This window comes from Leucoraja erinacea, chromosome 9 (assembly GCF_028641065.1).
Source record: "Leucoraja erinacea ecotype New England chromosome 9, Leri_hhj_1, whole genome shotgun sequence".
In the NCBI taxonomy this organism is placed as follows: Eukaryota; Metazoa; Chordata; class Chondrichthyes; order Rajiformes; family Rajidae; genus Leucoraja; species Leucoraja erinaceus.
In genome coordinates this window covers 44,964,731-44,985,750 of record NC_073385.1, presented here as the reverse complement: position 1 = coordinate 44,985,750, position 21,020 = coordinate 44,964,731, and the positions used below count along the sequence as shown (strand labels likewise).

The window sequence follows — 21,020 nt, the reverse complement described above, 5'->3', positions numbered from 1 at the left end:
ATCTCTTCCACAGCCAACAATGGGACATTATGGGCTCCACCCATCCTTGGTCATCTGTTGCCTGCCCAGCCTTGTTCTGACCTTTTCTTACCTCCAGTTCCTTCCCCTTTTATTTCAGTCTGACGAAGGGTCCCGACCCGAAACGTCATCCATCCATTTTCTCCAAAGATCCTGCTCAACCCGCTGAGTTACACCAGCACTTTGTGTCTTATCTTTGCATATTTCCCAATTCTGTTAACAATTTCTCAGCAAATGAAGCAGCAAATGTGTGCATGGCTGCTTCATTTGCTGAGAAATTGTTAACAGAATTGGGTGCATTAATTGGTGCCATGTGATATTAGTGCCACAAAAGTTCGAGACGATGACTACTCCAACATTAAAGACTCTAACCACTTACTTTTGCCATCACCATTGCAGAGATCCCACCATCAACATCCTAAAGATCACCATGAAGCAGAAATTCAACTGACAAGTCACATGAATACAATGAAGTCAAGAACAGTTCAGAGGCTAGGTATCCTGCAGTGATTGATTCACTTCCTCACACCCCTAACTATTTCCACAATCTACAAAGTTCAAGTCAGAACCATGATGAATTTCGATTGTCTGGGTTAGTGCAGGTCCAACAACAATCAAGATGCTCATTACCATGCATGATAAAGCAGCCCACGTGATTGTTACTCTCTTTATCATTCTAAACATGTATTTGCTCAATCAGCAGTGCACAGTGAAATCATTTACAAAATGCCCTGCAGTTAATTTGCTGAGGCTACTCTAAATTTCTATGAACTACAAACTATTCCACCATCAGGGACAAGCGTTCAAGTTCATAGGAACATCATCACCTGCAAGCTCCTCTTGACGTGGGAATGTTGTGCTGTTCATACATTGTTGCAGGGTAGAAAACTTTAAACTACCTCCCCAAAAGTATTGTGTAATATCTTCACTAAGTATACAGTTATTCAAAATGGCAGCCCACCATCACCTTCTCAAGAACAATTTGGGATGGACAATAAATTTTGGTCTTGCCAGTGATGCCTGATTAAAAAACAGTATGGATAAAATGAAGGACATGAGCAGCAAAGTTATGGAAGACCGCGAGGGACAGTGGGCTATCGAAGAATACATTCAAATGGGGGTAATAAAGCATGGATAAATACTTCAGTAAATGAACTATGGCATAGTCCATGTTGGATAATGTTCCATGACAGATTTGATAAAGAGAGGACAGAGAACTGTCAACAAATTAGGTGATTATAGAGACCATGAAGGATGGTTGGGTGGTCAGCATCATAGTGGAGAAAGTGTTGAGGGAACCTAGAGCTGGAATAAGAATATAGCAATGAGAGCTCACAGAGGTTATAGTACAGTACATAAACTAATATGAACTCCAGGCACAGTGGCACAGCAGTAGAGTTGCTGCCTTATTGCGCCAGAAACTCAGGTTAGATTCTGACTACGGGTCCTGTCTGTACGGTGTTTGTACATTGTCCCTGTAACCGTGTGGGTTTTCTCCTGGTGCTCTGGTTTTCTCCCACACTCCAAAAACGTGCAGGTTTGTAGGTTAATTGGCTAGGGTAAAAATTGTAAATTGTTCCTCAGTGTAGGATAGTGCTAGTGTACAGGAGTTATCGCTGGTCGACAAGGATTTGGTGGGCCGAAGGGCCTGACTCCAAGCCGTATCTCTAATGTCTAAAGACTAAAGGATGCGAGGTGCATTAGAAATTTTCCTGAGAGAGGTGTGCTGTGGAAGCAAGTGGCAGAGGTAGTTGAATGAATGGTTTCACCCTTTCCTTGCACATTTTGGACATGAATGTGGAATAGGCAATAGAAAAATAGTAGGAAGTTTATTTGTGATTCTGCTGGTAACTGCCTAGGGGCTTTTTAGGGGGCGCCGTTGAGTATGGCAGGCTCGCCTGCAGCTGTTCGTCCTTTCATTCGTTTTAAAATTTTTAGTCTGTCAAAAAGTTTTGTTTTGGAGGTCTTTTAGTCTTTTTATGTGGGGGATGGGGGGTGAGGGGGAACTGTTTTTCTGTCATTACCTAGTCGACGATGCGTCTGTCCTCTGAGCCGCATTTTCGCCTCCTCGCGGCCTACCATCTGGATTGGAGCGGCCTTTTCCTGCCGGAGACCGGCCAGAGCTTCAGCTTCAGCAGCGGCGCAGCACTGAAGTACCATCGCTGAGCGGGCGATGCCTTACTGGGGTTGCTGTGTTGGAGCGCCGGAGTGTTGGGACTGCCAACTTTAACACCGTGGAGCTGTGATCTGTGGAGCTTCCAGCCGCGGGCGGCGCTGACTTTAATAATGCAGAGCCCTGGGATTTTCGCCGAGGATTGCCGCGTTGGAGCTCTGTCCAGCTCAGCCTGTGGACTTCGGGAGCCTTGGTCTCCGGTAGGAAGCGGCTGATTCGGAACTCCAAGCCGCTGAATGTGTTCTTCCGACGCCGGAGTTCCATCAAGCGGCGAGAGGGCCCGAACATCGGGCCGCTGTTGCGGCGACTGTGGAGGCCTCAATAGGCCCCGACCAAGGGTGAACAAAGAGGAAGATGACTGAACTTTATTGCCTTCCCTCACAGTGGGAAACGTTGATTCCACTGTGTGGGGATGTTTATGTTAAATTCTATCATGTGTTGTGTTCTTTTTATTGGTATGGCTGTATGGTGACTCAATTTTTACTGCACTAATTGGTGCATGTAGCAATAAATGTAAACTTGAACTAATGTTAGCTAATTAGAATGCCGTCCTTCTCTAAATATTTGGGGTATCTCCCAAGTCTTACACACTTGTGCCAAAACTTTCTAGATACAGTATGCTCCTTCATAGAGAGTGACTGTACTCAACATCAGTCAAAAGAAACTCAACCAGTGTTGACTTTTCAACAGTTTGTCTGATTGTGGCAATATGTCACTTTCCAGGATGACAGAAATATCAAAATCATAAGCTGTGATGATCACTCTTGGGTTAGTGATATCGTGCATTAATGATATTTCTTTGTAAATTCAAAATATTTGTTGGTAAGACAAGCTGAAAATTCGACTACTTGAGTGTGTAGAAAGGAACTGCAGATGCTGGTATATACTGAAATGCTAGAGTAACTCAGCGGGTCAGGCACAAAGTGCTAGAGTAACAGCGGGTCAGGCAGTATCCCTGGAGAACAAGGATGGGAGACGTTTCAGGTCAGGTCCCGAACCCATACATTTTCTCCAGAGATGTTGCCTGATCCACCTAGTTACTCCAGCACATTATCTACAGCTACTACTTGCCAATGAGCAAATACTACAAAAACAAAAAGAGAAAATGTTTATTGCTTTCAAACCCAGCTATCCCAAACTAGCAATGACACAATCTGGTTAAATGTTTCAAACCAACTTTTTCAAATAACTTCCAGCTGCTATTTAAAAATATATTTATATTAAAGACACAAACATTATATAATTCCCTGCCCTTTTCCATGCATTAATTTATGGCACATCTTTAATGATTGTTACACTCAATGCATTTTTGGGACAATACAAATGGTACAACAAAAGAAGATATATGATGTGGAAAGGTGAGTCAGCACAGATTCTTTTCAAGACAAAACCAGCTAACCCTCTCCTCTGCCCTGTTCCCACAGCATGCTAATCTCTCCAGAGATGCTGCTTGTCCCACTGAGTTACTCCAGCTTTTTGTGTCTATCTTTGGTTTAAACCAGCATCTGCATTTTCTTCCTACACATGCTAATCCTTTACTCTCGCGTACTTATCCAGCTCCCAATTGAATACTATAATTCAATATACCTCTCACTACTATCCCCAACAGTGTATTCCAGACCGTAACCATTCAATGTGCAAAAAAAATCTGTTACAAAGGGTAAGGGGAACTAATAACCTAGGGCATACTGAGCAGAGAATAACAGATCCGTTTATAATTGTGACCACAATTATCACAGCTTCATAATGGTTCTTCCAATGCAATTTGCTACCTTATCAATCATGTGTAAAATATAACAACTGGAAAATACGCACACGTCGCAACTTTATGATCGGTTGGATGCTTGTAAACCTGCAGAAACTTACCAACTGGTACCTCCAAAATAATGTCAGGTGTTTTGTCATAGCCTTTAGTGCGCAGTTGATCTTCATCTGCCCAAAATAAAATTTGAAAAAAAAAGCGAATATTGAAGTTAAAGGAATACCCCTATTAAATATAAAACATGAATATTTAGGTAAATATCTAAAACATACGAAGAAGATACATCAAAGCAGAAACAAAATGTTCTTGCTACATCCAGCTTTTTTTCGCAATAAGACAAACAGCTGATTTATTGAATGAAATTAAAGACAGGTATGAACAGCTTATTAAACCTCCAAAGTACATATTCAAGTAATTTGTGTGGAATTGTATTATGATACTTTGGAAATAAAATATTAATCTTGGCTGCTTCTTGTCTTTTTCCCCAGGGTGTGACTTTTAGGTTAAAACACAGGAAGATTACAGTGCTCAACATTGAATGAATTTGCTTAATTTTGCAACATTATCCTCACTGAGACAAATTGCTAATATCCACATTGTTCAGGTGATACTGTGCACCTGAGAGCAGAAACAGAAAAATCTCTCATTAAGTTTTGGAAAATAGCCAATTAAAATAAATAACATTTCTTTAATGAAGGTTCTCAGAACCTGAGTGATATAAACTGGAAAGCCATTCTTAGGCACCTTTTGGGCCACTATTACATATCAAAACGCTTCCTCCTATTGACTCAATAGTGGTACGATAGAAAATGTCGTATTTTTACAAAACATTATCTTTTGCATTCACAATTCTAAGAATACAGAAGCATGCAAGTCTATATACTGTTTAAATATAAAAATATTTGCAACTGGAAATTGTCATTATGCTATGTGGTTGTCTGGTCAGTAGAGCGTCCTTGCATCTAAATGCCTCTCTGTTATTATTTCTGCAACACCTGATTTCTCCATTATATTTTGGCTGACCTGGTCATTCAATTCCAGACATGCCTTTCTGTCTTCACCCAACCTAAACTAATAGCTAAAACAAGTAACAGAGAAGGTTGTGTGGTCTCTCTTAACACCTACTGGGCTGTTGACATTGCGGTACAGCCTACTCTCCTTTTCACATCACCTCTGATTAAAATTAATGGCCCATTTCCACTGCTGGGTAGCCAATTTCCAATCCATTTATCAGTAGAGGACACCACTTTCATGGCTATTGTACTGAAACTCTGACAGTTTTGTTGTCTTGTGACAGAATTCCAAGGTCAAAACAAGTTAAATAAATTATAATCATTTAATGTAACTCCTGTGTTTTTGAATCAGGAAATATTTAGTATTTGTCATTTTGACATTGCTCCCAGTCAACTTGTGGTACGAATGGTTTGATTGTATTTAATACACTGATGAACTTATGTGTTAAAATGCTAAGATCTTTCCTCTCACCCATCCTCCCGACAACTGTGCAAAAAATTATTTTATGCAGAAAATAATCTTTTTATTATTATTACACCTATAGGTTTGCAGATTAAAGCATTCTTTGCCACATTATTTCATGCATGACGAAGCCAGGAATTTATATACAACTATATAAATAAGCACTAGTTCCCTGTTTTTCAAGAATCCCATGCTGATTGCAACCCGTTTCATTTTGTTTAGTTTATTATTGTCATGTGTGCCCAGGTACAGTGAAAAGCTTTTTGTCGCGTGCTATCCAGTCAAAGAAAAGACCATACATGGTTACAATGCCCTCTCGTCTTTGATATTTCCACCGCTGGGAAACAAGTCGTGACTGTCTACTCTATCCATAACCTCTTATGATTTTAGATACTTCTATCCCTGCTCACCTCAACTTCCTATGTTCCAGGAAAACAATCCATGTTTGTCCAACCTCTCCTTATAGCTACTACCTTCTAATCTAGGCAGCATTCGGGTCAACCTCTTCTGCACCTTCTCCAAAGCTTCATATCCTACTTCCTTTCCTTGTGTACGCAAAACCTATATATGTGTTGAAATTTCATACAACATTGGTTTGGACAGAGCAGTAGTATTGCATCCAATACTAGCCATCAAGGTCTTGAAAAAGGATATCAAGGTCTTGTAAAAGATACATAAATCATTTATTAAGAATTGTTTCAGAGTTGAGAGTTTTCAGTTGGAAGAGTAGATTGAAGAAGCTGAGATTGTTCTTGTCAAGAGATGGTTGAGAGGAGATATGAGAGGGAACGCATTGAAATAGACTCACATGGATTAAGGGTGAAAATTGGTCCCATTGGCAAAGTATTCAAAGAGAACACAGACAATTAGTAAACGATCCACGGCTGAAGTGAGGAAACATCATTTAATGCAGTGAGTGATTATGATTTGGAATAGATTGCCAGCAAGCCTGATGCTTTCAAATATAATCATAGTTTTCAAAATAGAATTGGATATATATTTGGAAGCAACACCAGGAAAACAGGACTAGGATTGCTCCACAAAGAATCAGTACAGACCTTATGGAAAAAGATTCTACCAATTTTCCGACAGTGCAGAACAATTCTATAAAATCTCTCTTATCTCGCATTACAAAAATGTGTCAACATACCTCTGAACATCTAACTATATGATCATTTTAACACGTCATTGTTTCGGGTCATGTCCCATCATCTGGATTGGCCACAAGCAAGAATTACTCATTTATTCCCCAGGTCATCTGACTGGAGTTCCATTTTGCATAAGGGCCCTGCAATAATTTAGAAGGCCAACCGAAAACATTTGATTAACATCTGACATGAATCGTGACGATGATTTAGTATAAAGACACAATTTAACGTGCAGAGTAAAAATACTAGAAATGTAGTAGATCCAGCGACGTCTGTGGAGATAGAAGTTATTTTTTTTCTGTTCTGGTGAAATATTAAAACTTAGTAATTTAATGGATTTTTAAGCATGTACAAAGTCAGAGGAACGTAGGAGAAAATGAAAAATAATAGCAAATGTACAAAAGTGCATGATAATGAAACAAGATAAAAGTGGATTTAACTTTTTATGGTTATGATGTTAAATTAATGCTCAATTTTGAAGCAGAAAGTTGTAAAGTACCTAATCAAAAGAAGTTTTCTGATGTTTTGTAGGATTTCAGTGGAGATCAAGGTCAGGAAGACAAGTAACGCAAATACAAGCAAGCCTGAGGAAAAAGTGAGCAAGTGTGCTACAGATAGAGGTTTCGAAAAGTTGTAGCATGCAATCAGCAAGAGCAAAGGATGAAACGTTATACATGCATTTAGTTGAATAATAGCATTTGCAGGTGTTCGGCAGTCAATGCTGCTGGTGATTAACGCAGTTACCTGGTCTGTTGATTGTTTTTTTAATGATTAAACTTTTGTGCTTTTGGTGCTGGCCAGCAAACAAAGTAGCAGGAATAGGCTACTTGGCTCCTCGAGCCTGCTTCATTAATTTGAGAAAATCATGGCTGTTCTGACTGTAACTACATTCCAGCTAGTCTGTGGTAACTTTTCACCCTCACGCTTATCAAGTATCTAATAACCTCAACCCACAAAATATGCAAAGACTCTGCTCCCATAGCTCTTCAATGAAGACATTTCCAAAGACTTACACCCCTCAGATAGATAAATTACCTAATTTATTTTTTTAAATAGGCCATCCCTGAATATTAAACATTCTTGATTCTCTCACACAAGAAAACATCTTCTCCACATCTATGCTGTCAAAACTCTTTGTAAACTTGTGTTTGTATCAAGTCATCTATCTCGATTTAAAACTCCTTCAGAATCAAGACTAGCTTGTCCAATCTTTCCTCATGAGGCAATCCATTCATTCCAGGTATTAGTTGAGTAAACTTTCTCTAAACTGGTCGATCATTGCTCAAGATCAGGTGTTACCAATGCCCCATGTAATTGAAGCATAACCTCACTGCTTTTGTATTCAATTTCCCCAGCATTTGACACCAAACTGTTAACTTCCCATTTGCCTGCTGCATCTGCACACACCTTTGGCGAATAATGCACTAGAACACCCGGAACCCTCTGCATGGGAGAGCTCTGGAATATGTCTTTTTTTCCTTTGCCAAAATTGATAATTTTGCATTTTACCTGCATTTTACTTCACTTGCCAAAACGTCACCCATTCATTTAACCTTATCTAATATCAAAAAACCATAAAACATAGATAAATGCATGAATTTTATGTATAAATAATATTGACACTATTGTGGTAAAGCAGGCTATGTGGATTGTAGTACCTGGCTGAATGCCATTGAATTGGAAACACTCCAGCTCAGACTGGGTAAAATATATGGACATTTTGCAATCTTAGTCATAGCTCGTAGATCCGAGTCAGCAAGACAGCTTTGTGATGAGTGCTGGGAGCTAAGCTAACGAACTCATGGATTCTAACCTCAGGATTATTATTGATTATTATTGTCGAGACAAACAAATCAGATGGGCAAACAGTGATTAAAGAAGTTATAATGGCAGAGAGGAGTTCAATTTTATGGGACAATGGTACCAATACCAGGGAAAACTGGAAATACACTGTTGGCAATACCTGATTTGGACTAGACTAGGACCATAGTTCTAGTGAGAAGGATAAATAGACTTGCAACAAGAACCTTTAACTGACAAACAAAGCCAAGAAAACAATAATATGAATAATAGTTGCAAAATAAATAAAAGTGGGGTGAGCACTATACAGAATTGTGCAAAACAAAAGGACTATGAAGGAATTTTTTTTTAAAGAGAATGGGTAAAATATCAGGAATGCAGACCAAGTAAAATACTTTCTACAGCTTCAAGCAATGGAACGTACAAATGAAATGAATTGCTCGAATAAAAATTAAAAATGGAGAACATAATTGCAGCATCGTTGGGACGTAATTGTACGATGGTTAGGACTGGAAACTTCCAGAAATAAAATATAAGATTCATATTGGTTTGAGACATAGTGACACACTTAGTTTGTCATAGAAAATGATAAGGACGTGGGGTAGAAGAATTGACTGTGAATAAAAATGAAAACTTCAAGGGTTCAAAGGTCTTTTATTGTCACGTGTACCAATTAAGGTACAGTGCTATTCGATTTACCTTTGAGAATTGCCTGTGAGGTCAGTAACCCACTCCTAAGTTGACAGTGGAACTAGCAAATTGCTGCTGCTTCTGGAATTCCTAAACTTCAATGAATATAGAAAATATAATGAAAAGTAAGCAGATGGCAATGACATTATGCTGTTAAGAATTAGGAAAGGATTTAAATATATAATGGGAGTTGCTGTGGATCTCCAAAAAATCTGCAAATTAGAAAAATGTGTAAATAAGGTATTTCCAGAAATCTAGCATAAATTCAATAGCTTTAACAAGTTTTTAACAAGTGGGAAAAAACGGCAAGTTGATGGCAGAAAGCTGATGAATTATTTGTGTGTGTTCAATACAACACTGCATCATATAACTAATGTGGGGTATGGCGATTAGGGTTTAATAATAAGTAAAAGTTGAAAACTGGTGAATTCAAAAATAGGGTTTGAAAGAAAAAATGTGAAACTGCCAGCAAATTGGTTGCTATCTTTGGCATGATGAGATTAGCACAATGTTCAAGTCTACCAGGCAGCAGCCAGACATCCCCTGTACATTTATGATTCATGGACTATCTCCAGTAGGCATCACTAAACACTGGACAGATACCCCCATGCATCTGTGAAAAATCCTCCAAATCAGGTGCCTTGCTATTCCACTGAAAACTTCCAGTCTGTGTCAGCTAACAGATGACCTCCACACCAATTCTCCACACTTTGAACCAAATCGTCCATGCGACTAAGATGCCCCATCTAAGCCATTTAACCACCCCTGGCACTTTCCCCTCTAAACCTTCCCATCCATGAACCTGTCGAAATGTCTTTTAGATGCTATACTTCCTCTGGAAGCTTGCACCATATACCCAAAGAGATTGCAACACATGAACTGGAATGGTAAATGCGCTCCAAATTAAGGGGGTGGGTGTGTCAAATGGGAAAGTCAAGGACGGAGTTCAAGGGAAAGGGAGTAAAGGGATAGTTAATGGCCCCAGAATTAATGGGAAAGAAAGCTCACAAAGAGATTGGAGAGTACATCCAAGTGTAATAGGAATCGATGTGAATGGTGAAATGCGTAATGAATTAAAAGTATTGTATTTGAAAGTGCGAAGCATAAGAAGTAAAGTAGATGAGCTTGAGGCTCAGTTAGAGGTTGGTAGATATGACATTGTGGGGATTACCGAGACATGGCTGCAGGAGGATCGGGCCTGGGAACTTAATATTCAGGGTTATACATCCTATAGAAAGGACATGCAGATGGGTAGGGGGGGGGGGGGGTAGCTCTTCTGGTGAGGAATGGAATTCAGTCCCTTGCAAGGGAAGGCACAGGGACTGACGAGGTAGAGTCATTGTGGATTGAGTTGAGGAATTGCAAAGGCAAGAAGACACTAATTGGTGTCATCTACAGACTCCCAAATAGTAGCCCGGATGTAGGGTGTAAGTTGCAGCAGGAGTTAAAACTGGCATGAAACAAAGGTAATGCCACTGTGGTTATGGGGGATTTCAATATGCAGGTAGACTGCGAAAATCAGGTTCCTTCAGGACCCCCAAGAAAGAGAGTTTGTAGTCCCTCCGAGGGATTCTTAGAGCAGCTTGTAATGGAGCCAACCAGAGAAAAGGCAATTCTGGATTTAGTGTTGTCCAATGAACCAGATTTGATAAGAGAACTCGAGGTAAAGGGACCGCTTGGAGGTAGTGATCATAATAAATTAATCTGCAATTTGAGAAGAAGAAGGTTAACGAGATTGATCTCTGGGATGGCGGGACTGTCATATGAGGAAAGATTGAAAAGACTAGGCTTGTATTCACTGGAGTTTAGAAGGATGAGGGGGGATCTTATAGAAACACATTAAAATTATAAAAGGACTGGACAAGCTAGATGCAGGAAAAATGTTCCCAATGTTGGGCGAGTCCAGAACCAGGGGTCACAGTTTTAGAATAAAGGGGAGGCCATTTAAGACTGAGTTGAGAAAAAAACGTTTTCACCCAGAGTGGTGAATTTGTGGAATTCCCTGCAACAGAGGGCAGTGAAGGCCAAATCACTGGATGGATTTAAGAGAGAGTTAGATAGAGCTCTAAAGGCTAGTGGAATCAAGGGGTATGCGGAGAAGGCAGGCACGGGTTATTGATTGGGGACGATCAGCCATGATCACAATGAATGGCGGCGCTGGCTCGAAGGACCGAATGGCCTCCTCCTGCACCTATTTTCTAATAATCTAATAATAAAGTTAAAGAAAACCTCACACAGATTACTACTGTTTTATACATTATTTAGATTAAGAGGTAATTGTTGATTTAATTTTTCAAAACATTAAGTGGACTATTAGGGTGGATGAAGAGAAGCTGTTTAAGCTGAAGAAACCATGGCGGCCACATAGTTCAGAAGTTAGAGGAAAGACATCCAGAGGTAAAGTTTGGAAATGTTTCCATGTGCATATAGTGCTAAAGGTTTGGCACTCTTTGGTAAATGACAACTGATGCCTGGCCAATAATGAATTTTGAATCTGAATCCATTCTTTTTTTTTTGTGAACCAAATACATAGAAGGGTCTCGACCCGAAATGTCACCTATTCCTTCTCTCCAGAGATGCTGCTTGACCCGCTGAGTTACTTCAGCATTTTGTGTCTACCTTCAATTTATACCAGCATCTGCAGTTCTCTCCTACACATAGAGTTGGGTCACTAATCAAGGTTATTCATTAGGGGATTGCCTGTGAGGTCAGTAACCTACTCTTAAGTTGACAGTAGAACTAGCAAAATGCTGCTTCTTCTGGAATTAAATGCCATGGGAAGAGGGATGGGATAAAACGTCCAAATTTGCATTGGCAGCATTTGAATGTGAAAGGAAAGAGTTTGGCAAGGTAATATAGATGTTGTTGCGAAGAGAAAATAGTGCCAATTGATAGCCTTGTGCTAGAAATGACAGCGCAATGGAGGATTGTTTAAGAAAGAACTGCAAATGCTGGAAAAATCGAAGGTAGACAAAAATGCTGGAGAAACTCAGCGTGTGAGGATGTTCCATAGATGCTGCCTCACCAGCTGAGTTTCTCCAGCATTTTTGTCTACGTGCGATGGAGGATGATCTCTTGAATGTCGAGAATGGAAGGATCTGGGTGATTGAGTTGAGAGAAATGTTTTAAATGGTACCTCTACAGTCATATATTCTATCCCCAACAGTGGAAGAAAATCCTTTAATTTAAGAAAAATGCATTTCAGACGCACTGATATACACTATTTTCATCATGCTTAGTGCTCAATAAATCCAATGCTTTACTTTATCTTATATCCCAAGGAACCATGCCTTTACTTTTGACCATTCTTGCTCAATGTACTGTAAGTATGTGCTGAGGTGCAGAAATCTGGAAGCACAATATAAGTAGGGAAGTATCAAGAATCAAGAAAATATGTAACCTTTACTCAATACAACGAGACAACACCAACAAACAGGCAATGGAATATGTTGTAAAAGGAAAGACAGAAATTCAATGACTTTTGCCATATGTTGCAGTACGGAAATACGTCTTGTGGCTGTGATACAGCAACGTTGTGATCATTTTTTACTTCAAGGCAATGCAAGATTTGTTTTATTTATTTTATTTGTGTATTAAATGACAGACGTTTATAGTGGCAGTAGGACAAACAAAAACAGAATTGTCTCTTCAGACCAATTTTTAATAAGTACTCAATTATCACAGAATTAAAAACATTCTATTAATATAAACATTGAAAGATTCCACCTTCACTCAAGGAATGGACCAAGTAACTTGTAATTTATTTTCATTCTGGAATGCCTTCTGCATATCTGATATCTGCTCCCCCCAACTCTATCTCTTTGATATGTAAACTACCTCTTAAATGTGGCTCCCTATGCCTCATTTTAAATCTCTGAAGACAGGATTACATATGTAATCTCAGGACAGGAGAAGTATTACTGAAGCAAATATTATAAAGGTATTTTTCCAGCTACTTACAACATAAAATATTAATCACAAGTTTGTGTGTGTAGAGTATATAAGAGTACTAGGTATCTGATTTCCTGTCTGGTCCTAAATCAATATAAGATAACATGCACAGCATCAATCATCTCAGCTCATTCTTCAGCCTCACAGATACACTATGTATTCACTGTTTTCCCACCGTAAACATGTTGTGAATTAAATAGTTTGCTGTCAAATTCTTACCTAAAAAGGATAATTTCTTTCTTTGCAATTTTTCACAAAGTAGAATTTCATATTCTTGTCCAATTGCACTGTAGGTAGTAAGTTAAGGAAATGATAGATCTCATTGCACAAGGCTTAGCAAGTGGTTAGAACTGGCTAGTTTTATAAGTCATTATTATTAACTGTACATTTTTCTAAAAGAACAAGAAAATCCACAATGACATAAACTAAACCCGTTAAAATTTTGTGAAACACGTGAACTGCTTTGAATTCGCAAAAAGCAGTTTCATTTGATGTTAAAAAGAACATTGATTTTGTAAATACTGTTAAATCAAATATTGTAACTGAATAGCTTCTTCAATGTTACTTCAACTAGAAACAATAAAACAAATCAAGATGAACTATTAACAAAAATAAAGTTATTCTAAAACAGATAATAAAATTTCTCGAAGAAACTTAGCATTCAACAAGTAAATCTCTCCAGGATTGGAAGGAAATCTAAGGAACTTCCTTGACGTATAACGTATTACGACACTGAACCAAGTTAATTGGGTTACAGATTTTAAGGTCACTGGTCCACGCTAATAGCCAGTCGCAGGTAGGACATTGATGGGCATTATTAATTATGTCAACTCTTCTATTACATTAATTTAGGAACCGAAGTGTATTTCTGATTTATCTTTTGTGTGCAGCATTTATTATGTTTATTCAGATTGTAATGATTACTCCACAATACAATTTATAAATTGCGTAAATTGCGAATTAGTTGTACAGAGCCCTAGTGAGACCTCACCTAGAGTATTGTGCGCAGTTTTGGTCCCCTAATTTGAGGAAGAACATTTTTGCTATTGAGGGAGTGCAGCGTAGGTTTACAAGGTTAATTCCCGGGATGGCGGGACTGTCATATGCTGAGAGAATGGAGCAGCTGGGTTTGTACACTCTGGAATTTAGAAGGATGAGAGGGTATCTCATTGAAACATATAAGATTGTTAAGGGTTTGGACACGCTAGAGGCAGGAAACATGTTCCCGATGTTGGGAGAGTCCAGAACCAGGGGCCACAGTTTAAGAATAAGGAGTTAGCCATTTAGAACGGAGACGAGGAAACACTTTTTCTCACAGAGAGTGGTGAGTCTGTGGAATTCTCTGCCTCAGAGGGCGGTGGAGGCAGGTTCTCTGGATGCTTTCAAGAGAGAGCTAGATAGGGCTCTTAAAAATAGCAGTCAGGGGATATGGGGAGAAGGCAGGAACGGGGTACTGATTGGGGATGATCAGTCATGATCACATTGAATGGCGGTGCTGGCTCAAGGGTCGAATGGCCTACTCATGTCTACTGAAACTGCATAAGTGCAAGTTCTTAACATTTTTGTTTTATATTAGAATGTTCGTGAAGAAGTAATTGAAAGAATGCATTTTGCAATCACCTTTAACAAATGTATATTAATAAACTGTTACGTGGGCTGTTGAAATGCTCTCTTACTCTAAGCTATGTTCAGGGTTAGGATGAACAGTTTGGAGAAAAGCCCCGAGGGAAATATTCTAGGGCTGTTAGAACGTCCATAGGGCAGATAAAAAGTGGGGTGGGGGGTGGGTCAATCACTAAAGATACAATGTCAGTGGAACCTATCTTAAGGAAGGTGAACACTCAGACTCTTGCAAAGTCATATCTTGAAATAATGCAATGCCATCCTCATTTCTTCAGTTAAAATAAGCTTGAGTTTTTGAGAGCTACATCAACATTAATCAACATTTTTCATTAAGATCCTTTTGCATAGTTATCATGTTATGTAACAGAATCTATGTGGCAATCTTTTGAAATTCACCATTGTCTCAAAAAATCATCCTTGCTACAAGCCAGGCTGAAAGGGCCATGGAGATGATGACTGCATTTAAAGATAAATTGTCCTTTAATTAAATCAGGAGGATTATAATCAATGTGACCATCTGTTTTGCTTCTGTTTATTTCTTGAATGTTATTGTTTAAAATAGTGAACTCTAACAATATCACCAGGGGGAAACAAGCACCGAGGATTTACTGATAAGACAATTAAGGAAATTAAATTCATAGCTAAATTGAGAGGTTATTACATTAAATTATTATAACATTGTTAATTTTTACTCCCCATCCAAAATTAAATGATTCATGTTTAAATTATTTAACAAACACCGTACAAAACAAAAATGAAATTTTGGTAGCGTACCCTTTGAACAATGTTAAGACCAAAGGAGATGGACTTGAAAAGCTAAGGATGGGAGGTAGACTGGAATAGAGAAAACATCACAAATCAGGTCAACCATGATCTTATTAACTGGAAGAGCAGGCTGAGGGGGCGAGTGGCCTGATCCTGTTCTTAATTTGTATGTTTTTAATCAATAAAAAAGTCATCCTTACTTTGAGGCATCTTGTTAGCAGAGGCCCTTCCTTTGGAAAAACTGAATATCTAACAAATGCACAATGCATTGCATGAATTATTTCGCTTCCTAATTCATTGTACAAATTCATGATCCTCTGCAGAGTAGATTTCAGTCATGCCCTAGAGATGGGTTGACTGAGTAGATGTAGCAACAAGTATGTTCAATGAAAATGATAATGAATAATGACTAATGTACTAGTTATTAAATGTCAGTATTTTAATTGAAAAATTAAATTGTCTATCTTGTTGGGCAGTATTCATGTGACTACCTTGAAGTAACTTAAGCCGGGGATGGGCATTTCCAAAACCACTAAGTCAGAATCATGTAAATTGCTGGTACACAAAAATGCTGGAGAAACTCAGCGGGTGCAGCAGCATCTAAGGAGCGAAGGAGATAGGCAACGTTTCGGGCTGAAACCCTTCTTCAGATCTTCAGAAGTTTCTCCAGCATTTTTGTGCCATAGATGCTGCTGCACCCGCTGAGTTTCTCCAGCATTTTTGTGTACCTTCGATTTTCCAGCATCTGTAGTTCCTTCTTAAAGCCTATCTCCTTCGCTCCATAGATGCTGCTGCACCCGCTGAGTTTCCCCAGCATTTTTGTGTACCTTCGATTTTCCAGCATCTGCAGTTCTTTCTTAAACACTCATGTAAATTGCTGTTGATTTATCAATCATTAGGTATCATTTTACACGGTTTCACCTTTGCACAACTGTTTTCAATATCCCTTATCTCGAAGGCCACAATGATATATTATTCCACAAATCAGCTTTTTAAAATATAATTATCTACTAAATTTGTTAACCTGGATTTGCACAGAAGAAGTTGCTCTGATTTGGAGAGTTATACCTTTCTGAAGGAAAAATCTGCTGAATCCTCTCAATGCAAAGACATGGTAAGGAAAGAATAATCACCCTATCAGAACTAGGTCAGAAGCAGAAACAAATCAGAAACAGCTGTTACTTGAACTGAAAATATATTCAGTAGCATGTGCTGCAGTGATATCAGTGATGCCTACAATATTCCATATAAAATGGTTTGATAACATCTTAAAAACAGATAACAATGAAGACACAAGCAAAAACACTAAGGACATTTTGATAAAACTTGCCTTATGAATTTGCAAAGATTATAACCATGTTGAAGAATGCTGTACAATGTCAATACATAACAATCTCACTCAGTGCAACCTTGCCGAGGTATAAAACATCATGCAACATAAACATCGACGTTTGGCATTTAACGAAAGGTAATAATTTTGAAAACTAACATCTCAAACAATTCTTGCAGCAATTACCCAAGGTTAATGCATTCACCATAGATGTATTAACTGTGCGCGATCACAAAAAATATAAATCTTCTGATTAGAAATTAATTAGGTGTACTCTAATTTATATACAACCATTCTTAGACTTATGAAAGGGGTCCACTTCCAGAAAATATTTTGGAAAGCAATCCATTGAAAAATGAAGAAGCTGAACAAAAAGCATTATGGGGATTTTAGTACAACACGTCTCTTTACATGGAGAGTGGAGTGAAGAATTTGTTAGTGAAGAATAGCTTTGTAAATCAAATAAATGAATTCCAAAGAGTTAATGGCATTATAGCCAAAATTAATTAATAGAACATTTGTAAATTGGTGAATACCTACATTCATTTTAATCTTTAAAAACTGAAGTTGCGAACAAAGCATTACAGAACTATTTAGGAGTAACTCGGTGGCAGGCTGTGGATTATAGAATATAAAATATTTGTTCTTTACAGGGAATTCATATCATATGGATCAAATGACAGTGAATCATTCAACCCTCATTTTAGGTGGGTATAATATCAATTATATTATTGTATGCGTGATGTAATTGATATTGTATCAAGGTATGCATGCCTTTGTGGGAAAGCTTTCTGATGAACAAGTGTTTATAGACTTGAGCTTCAATAAACATCAGGAGTTATGCTGTAATGCTCCACTCCTTGTGGCTCTGACCACACCCTGATGAACACGGACAATGCTTTCTGCAACTGAGTTTCAGGAAGACTGGAACAATATTGTACATGCTCTCTCTCAAAATTTGTTCCCTCATCACTCTGTCATCCCTCTTCTGTCAATTGCTAAAATTGAATAGATTGTACAAAACTTTAGTTTATTTAGTTTAAAATAGAACTAAATCAATCTAATCATCCCCACTACTAAAGTATTTATCACTGAGATATTCTCAGGTCACGTGGATATGTTTAAAACACAAATTGCGAATAACTAGTACTTTATATTAGTCAATATACAACATCAGACAGTTTCAAAGGGAACTCATCAATGTGTTATTCAGAACTCTGTGTTAAAAGTTTTTGAAACATAACCTGATTCCAGCAATCAGCCAATTTAAAGGGCAGATCTGATGAATTTTATGAATTGTATTGCAGTATTTTAGTTAAAGACTAGAGAGGTGAATTCTACTGCTGTTTCCTTTTCTCAAAAACATAATTGTCCACAATATTTTTGCAGCTATGGAATAAGGTTTTCTGTGACCCTAGTTGATTGAAAGTACAAGAATAGGATATGAAACACATGTTATGTGAAGCAGAACTTGATGTCAGGTTAAGCTAGACACATCTCATCTACAAAGTCATAGCTCGTCAATTTCAGTCCTATATTTTATGGAAAAAGATACTGTTTGATGCAGTCTACCAACGGTCCATAACAACAGTCGTTCACTGTGCACTGCAAGCAAACAAGAGATGAAAAAGTGCATTAAATATGTAGTGTCAGATAATCCACTGGTAAATCAGATAACTATTATGGCAAATAGTATTCCGAGAACTGCAATTACAATTTACAGTTTCCGAGTATGGTTCAGAAGACTGTCAAGGACTGTTCAATTTTAAAATGTAGAAAATAGAGCCTGCATGGCTTGTATGCACAATAAAGGAGGCTATTAAATTGAAAAAAAGCTTTTATACGCAAATAGTTTATTGGTTTCGCTGTGAACTCTGATCTATATGGAGGTTTACGGTGACAGTAATTAAATGAAGTATAAAATCTTTTACTTTAGCTGCAAGAGTGTGAACCACTATTAAACATAAAATGTCATTGGAAAAGATAACTGTGATTAATACAGTACCTGATAAACTTGATTAGCTAGAACCCTGTCAGGAATCTGAGATGGGTCCCTTAACATGCCATTTATGACAGGTTTGCTTGCTAGATAGGAATAAAAAAAAAAGTGTTAATATATAGTGCTGTTCTATTTCAGATTACAGATGAAGAACTGAATTTATCTTGTATTATACAGTGTTTGAATAGATAGCAATGTGCCTTCGTTTTTTGATCTCATGAAATCAATACAATTGAACTAGTTTGCGTGGAACAAGCTAAGTTAATCTATAATAATCTGCAAAGGTATACATTAAAAGGCATCAATTTATGTTAATAACAATATCAAATCCAATCAAAAATCCGAATTTTGAGAATTCTTTCCAAACTGGTGCATGCCACTGAATAAGTACGTTCCTTACAAAAAGACGTGAGAGAAAGGAAAGATTGGATGGAGTTCTCAAACATTCTTTTTAATTATAATAAATCCGGCATGATAAATTCCCATGGCTTTTGTATGCAACTTTTTGTTTTATAAATACTTAACACAAAAATAATTTTCATATAATTTGCAGTTATGACAGTGAACAAAGCAATGCGTTTTCAGATACATGTATACATATATGCATTGCATTAAATCTCACGAGATTGCTTCAAGTAAACATATTAATTATAAAATGCGAAGATTAGTGGAAAGAGGTCCTTAAAAAAATAATTTATATCTTATACATCCTTGCAATGTATATTCAAATTTTCTCATCTTAAGCAAATCTAAGCACATATAAATAAAATTTCACGTGTAACAAATTAAGTCTTCACAAATAGGAAATTAAAACAATCATTACTTATGTTTTGGCAAAAGCATTCAAATTTCTGCCATTAAATTGGAAATGCTTAAAGCCCAAATTAAAAAATATCCTGGCATCAACTACATACACAGAACTTTATTGAAAATATATCAACACATGTTTCTATCTTCAGATCAGGCAATGCTTTAACCATTATGGATTAAGAGCGATCTAATATGACTTCAAACCACTACCCTGACTAACTTTAGATATGTTAGTTTAGTAATACAACATGGAAATAGGACAACCAACTCCATGCCGAAGAATCAATCAACTATTCACACTAGTTCTATGTTATCCCACTTTCCCTATACATTTGGGACAATTTTCAGAAGTCAATTAACCTACAAACCCACACATCTTTGGGGTGTAGGAGGAAACCAGAGTACCCGGAGGAAACCCACGTGGTACTCCACACTTACAGCACCTGAAGTCTGGATCTCATCTCAGGCCTCTGGGGTTGTGAGGCCGCAGCTCTACCAGCTGCACCACTGTGATGCCCCCCCTTGTTGTTTTATTTCTTACTATATTTGGGTCTCCCCTCAACTATATTCAATCCTTTGGTGTCAACTTCTACAAGTTAGGGCAGTTTGGTTTCATGGACAATAAATGGATATTGTTGTCTACTCATTTCATCTGAAACCTTTAATGTAAGTCAAACACGACAGCCAATGCCCAGATTCCAAAGATGAAAGGTCAGTGTTGTCACATTTTCTGTAATTAGTCTCCTTTTAAAAAAAAATGTTTTCATGAAAGACAAATTATTATAACAGAGACATAAGAATTTAAGCAATAATCTGAGGGTGTGAAAGAGGATCACAAACCTTCACTGAGTTATAGTTACACAGCAGAGAAATAGGCCTGCTACTGCCCAGCTTACCCATGCTGACCAGCATTCCCCATCTACACTAGTCCCACCTCCCTGCGTTTGGTCCATAGATCTCTGAACCTTTCTTCTGCACATACATGTCCAAATGTATTTTAAATGTTGTTAACAGTACCTGCCTCCACTACAGCCAGCTCGTTCCATGTACCCACCACCCTCTGTGTGAAAAAGATACCCCTCAAGTTCCTAATAAATCTTTCCCCTCTCACCTAAAACATATGTCTTCTGGTTCTTGACTCCCTTACTTGGGGTAAAGAATGGGCATCTACCCTTTCTATTACCCTCATGATCTTATACACCTCTATTCGATCACCCTCAGCCTCCTGTGCTCCAAGGTATAAAGTCCTTGTGGTTTTATGTAATTTTAAATTATGTGTGTGCATTTAAAGAAAGCAGTGTAGAATTTAGGCACATAATTGATACTAAATGCAATGAAAGTAAACAATAATGGTGAATTTTAATCGTACTCTCTAAACATTACACTCAGCTGTTTGGCATCCATGAGGGCAGGCAGACAGAGCTTCAGTTTAGTGCTTTCTTTGAAATATATTAGCTCATAGTTAGGTTTGCAAT

The 21,020-nt window shown here is 37.9% G+C and overlaps 1 protein-coding gene across 7 annotated transcripts in view; it reads right to left on the bottom strand.

Moving 5' to 3' along the window:
- cdin1 (CDAN1 interacting nuclease 1) overlaps nucleotides 1–21,020 on the bottom strand; it is a 177,841-nt gene that overhangs the window by 64,375 nt on the left and 92,446 nt on the right. For all 7 annotated transcript variants that reach the window (XM_055640703.1, XM_055640701.1, XM_055640700.1 and 4 more), the window contains 4 exons: nucleotides 18,742–18,821; nucleotides 18,292–18,341; nucleotides 13,238–13,305; nucleotides 4,058–4,123 (listed from right to left, as the gene is read on the bottom strand). In XM_055640703.1, the coding sequence (XP_055496678.1) occupies nucleotides 4,058–4,123; nucleotides 13,238–13,305; nucleotides 18,292–18,341; nucleotides 18,742–18,821 (264 nt within the window). The remainder of the gene's footprint in view (nucleotides 1–4,057; nucleotides 4,124–13,237; nucleotides 13,306–18,291; nucleotides 18,342–18,741; nucleotides 18,822–21,020) is intronic.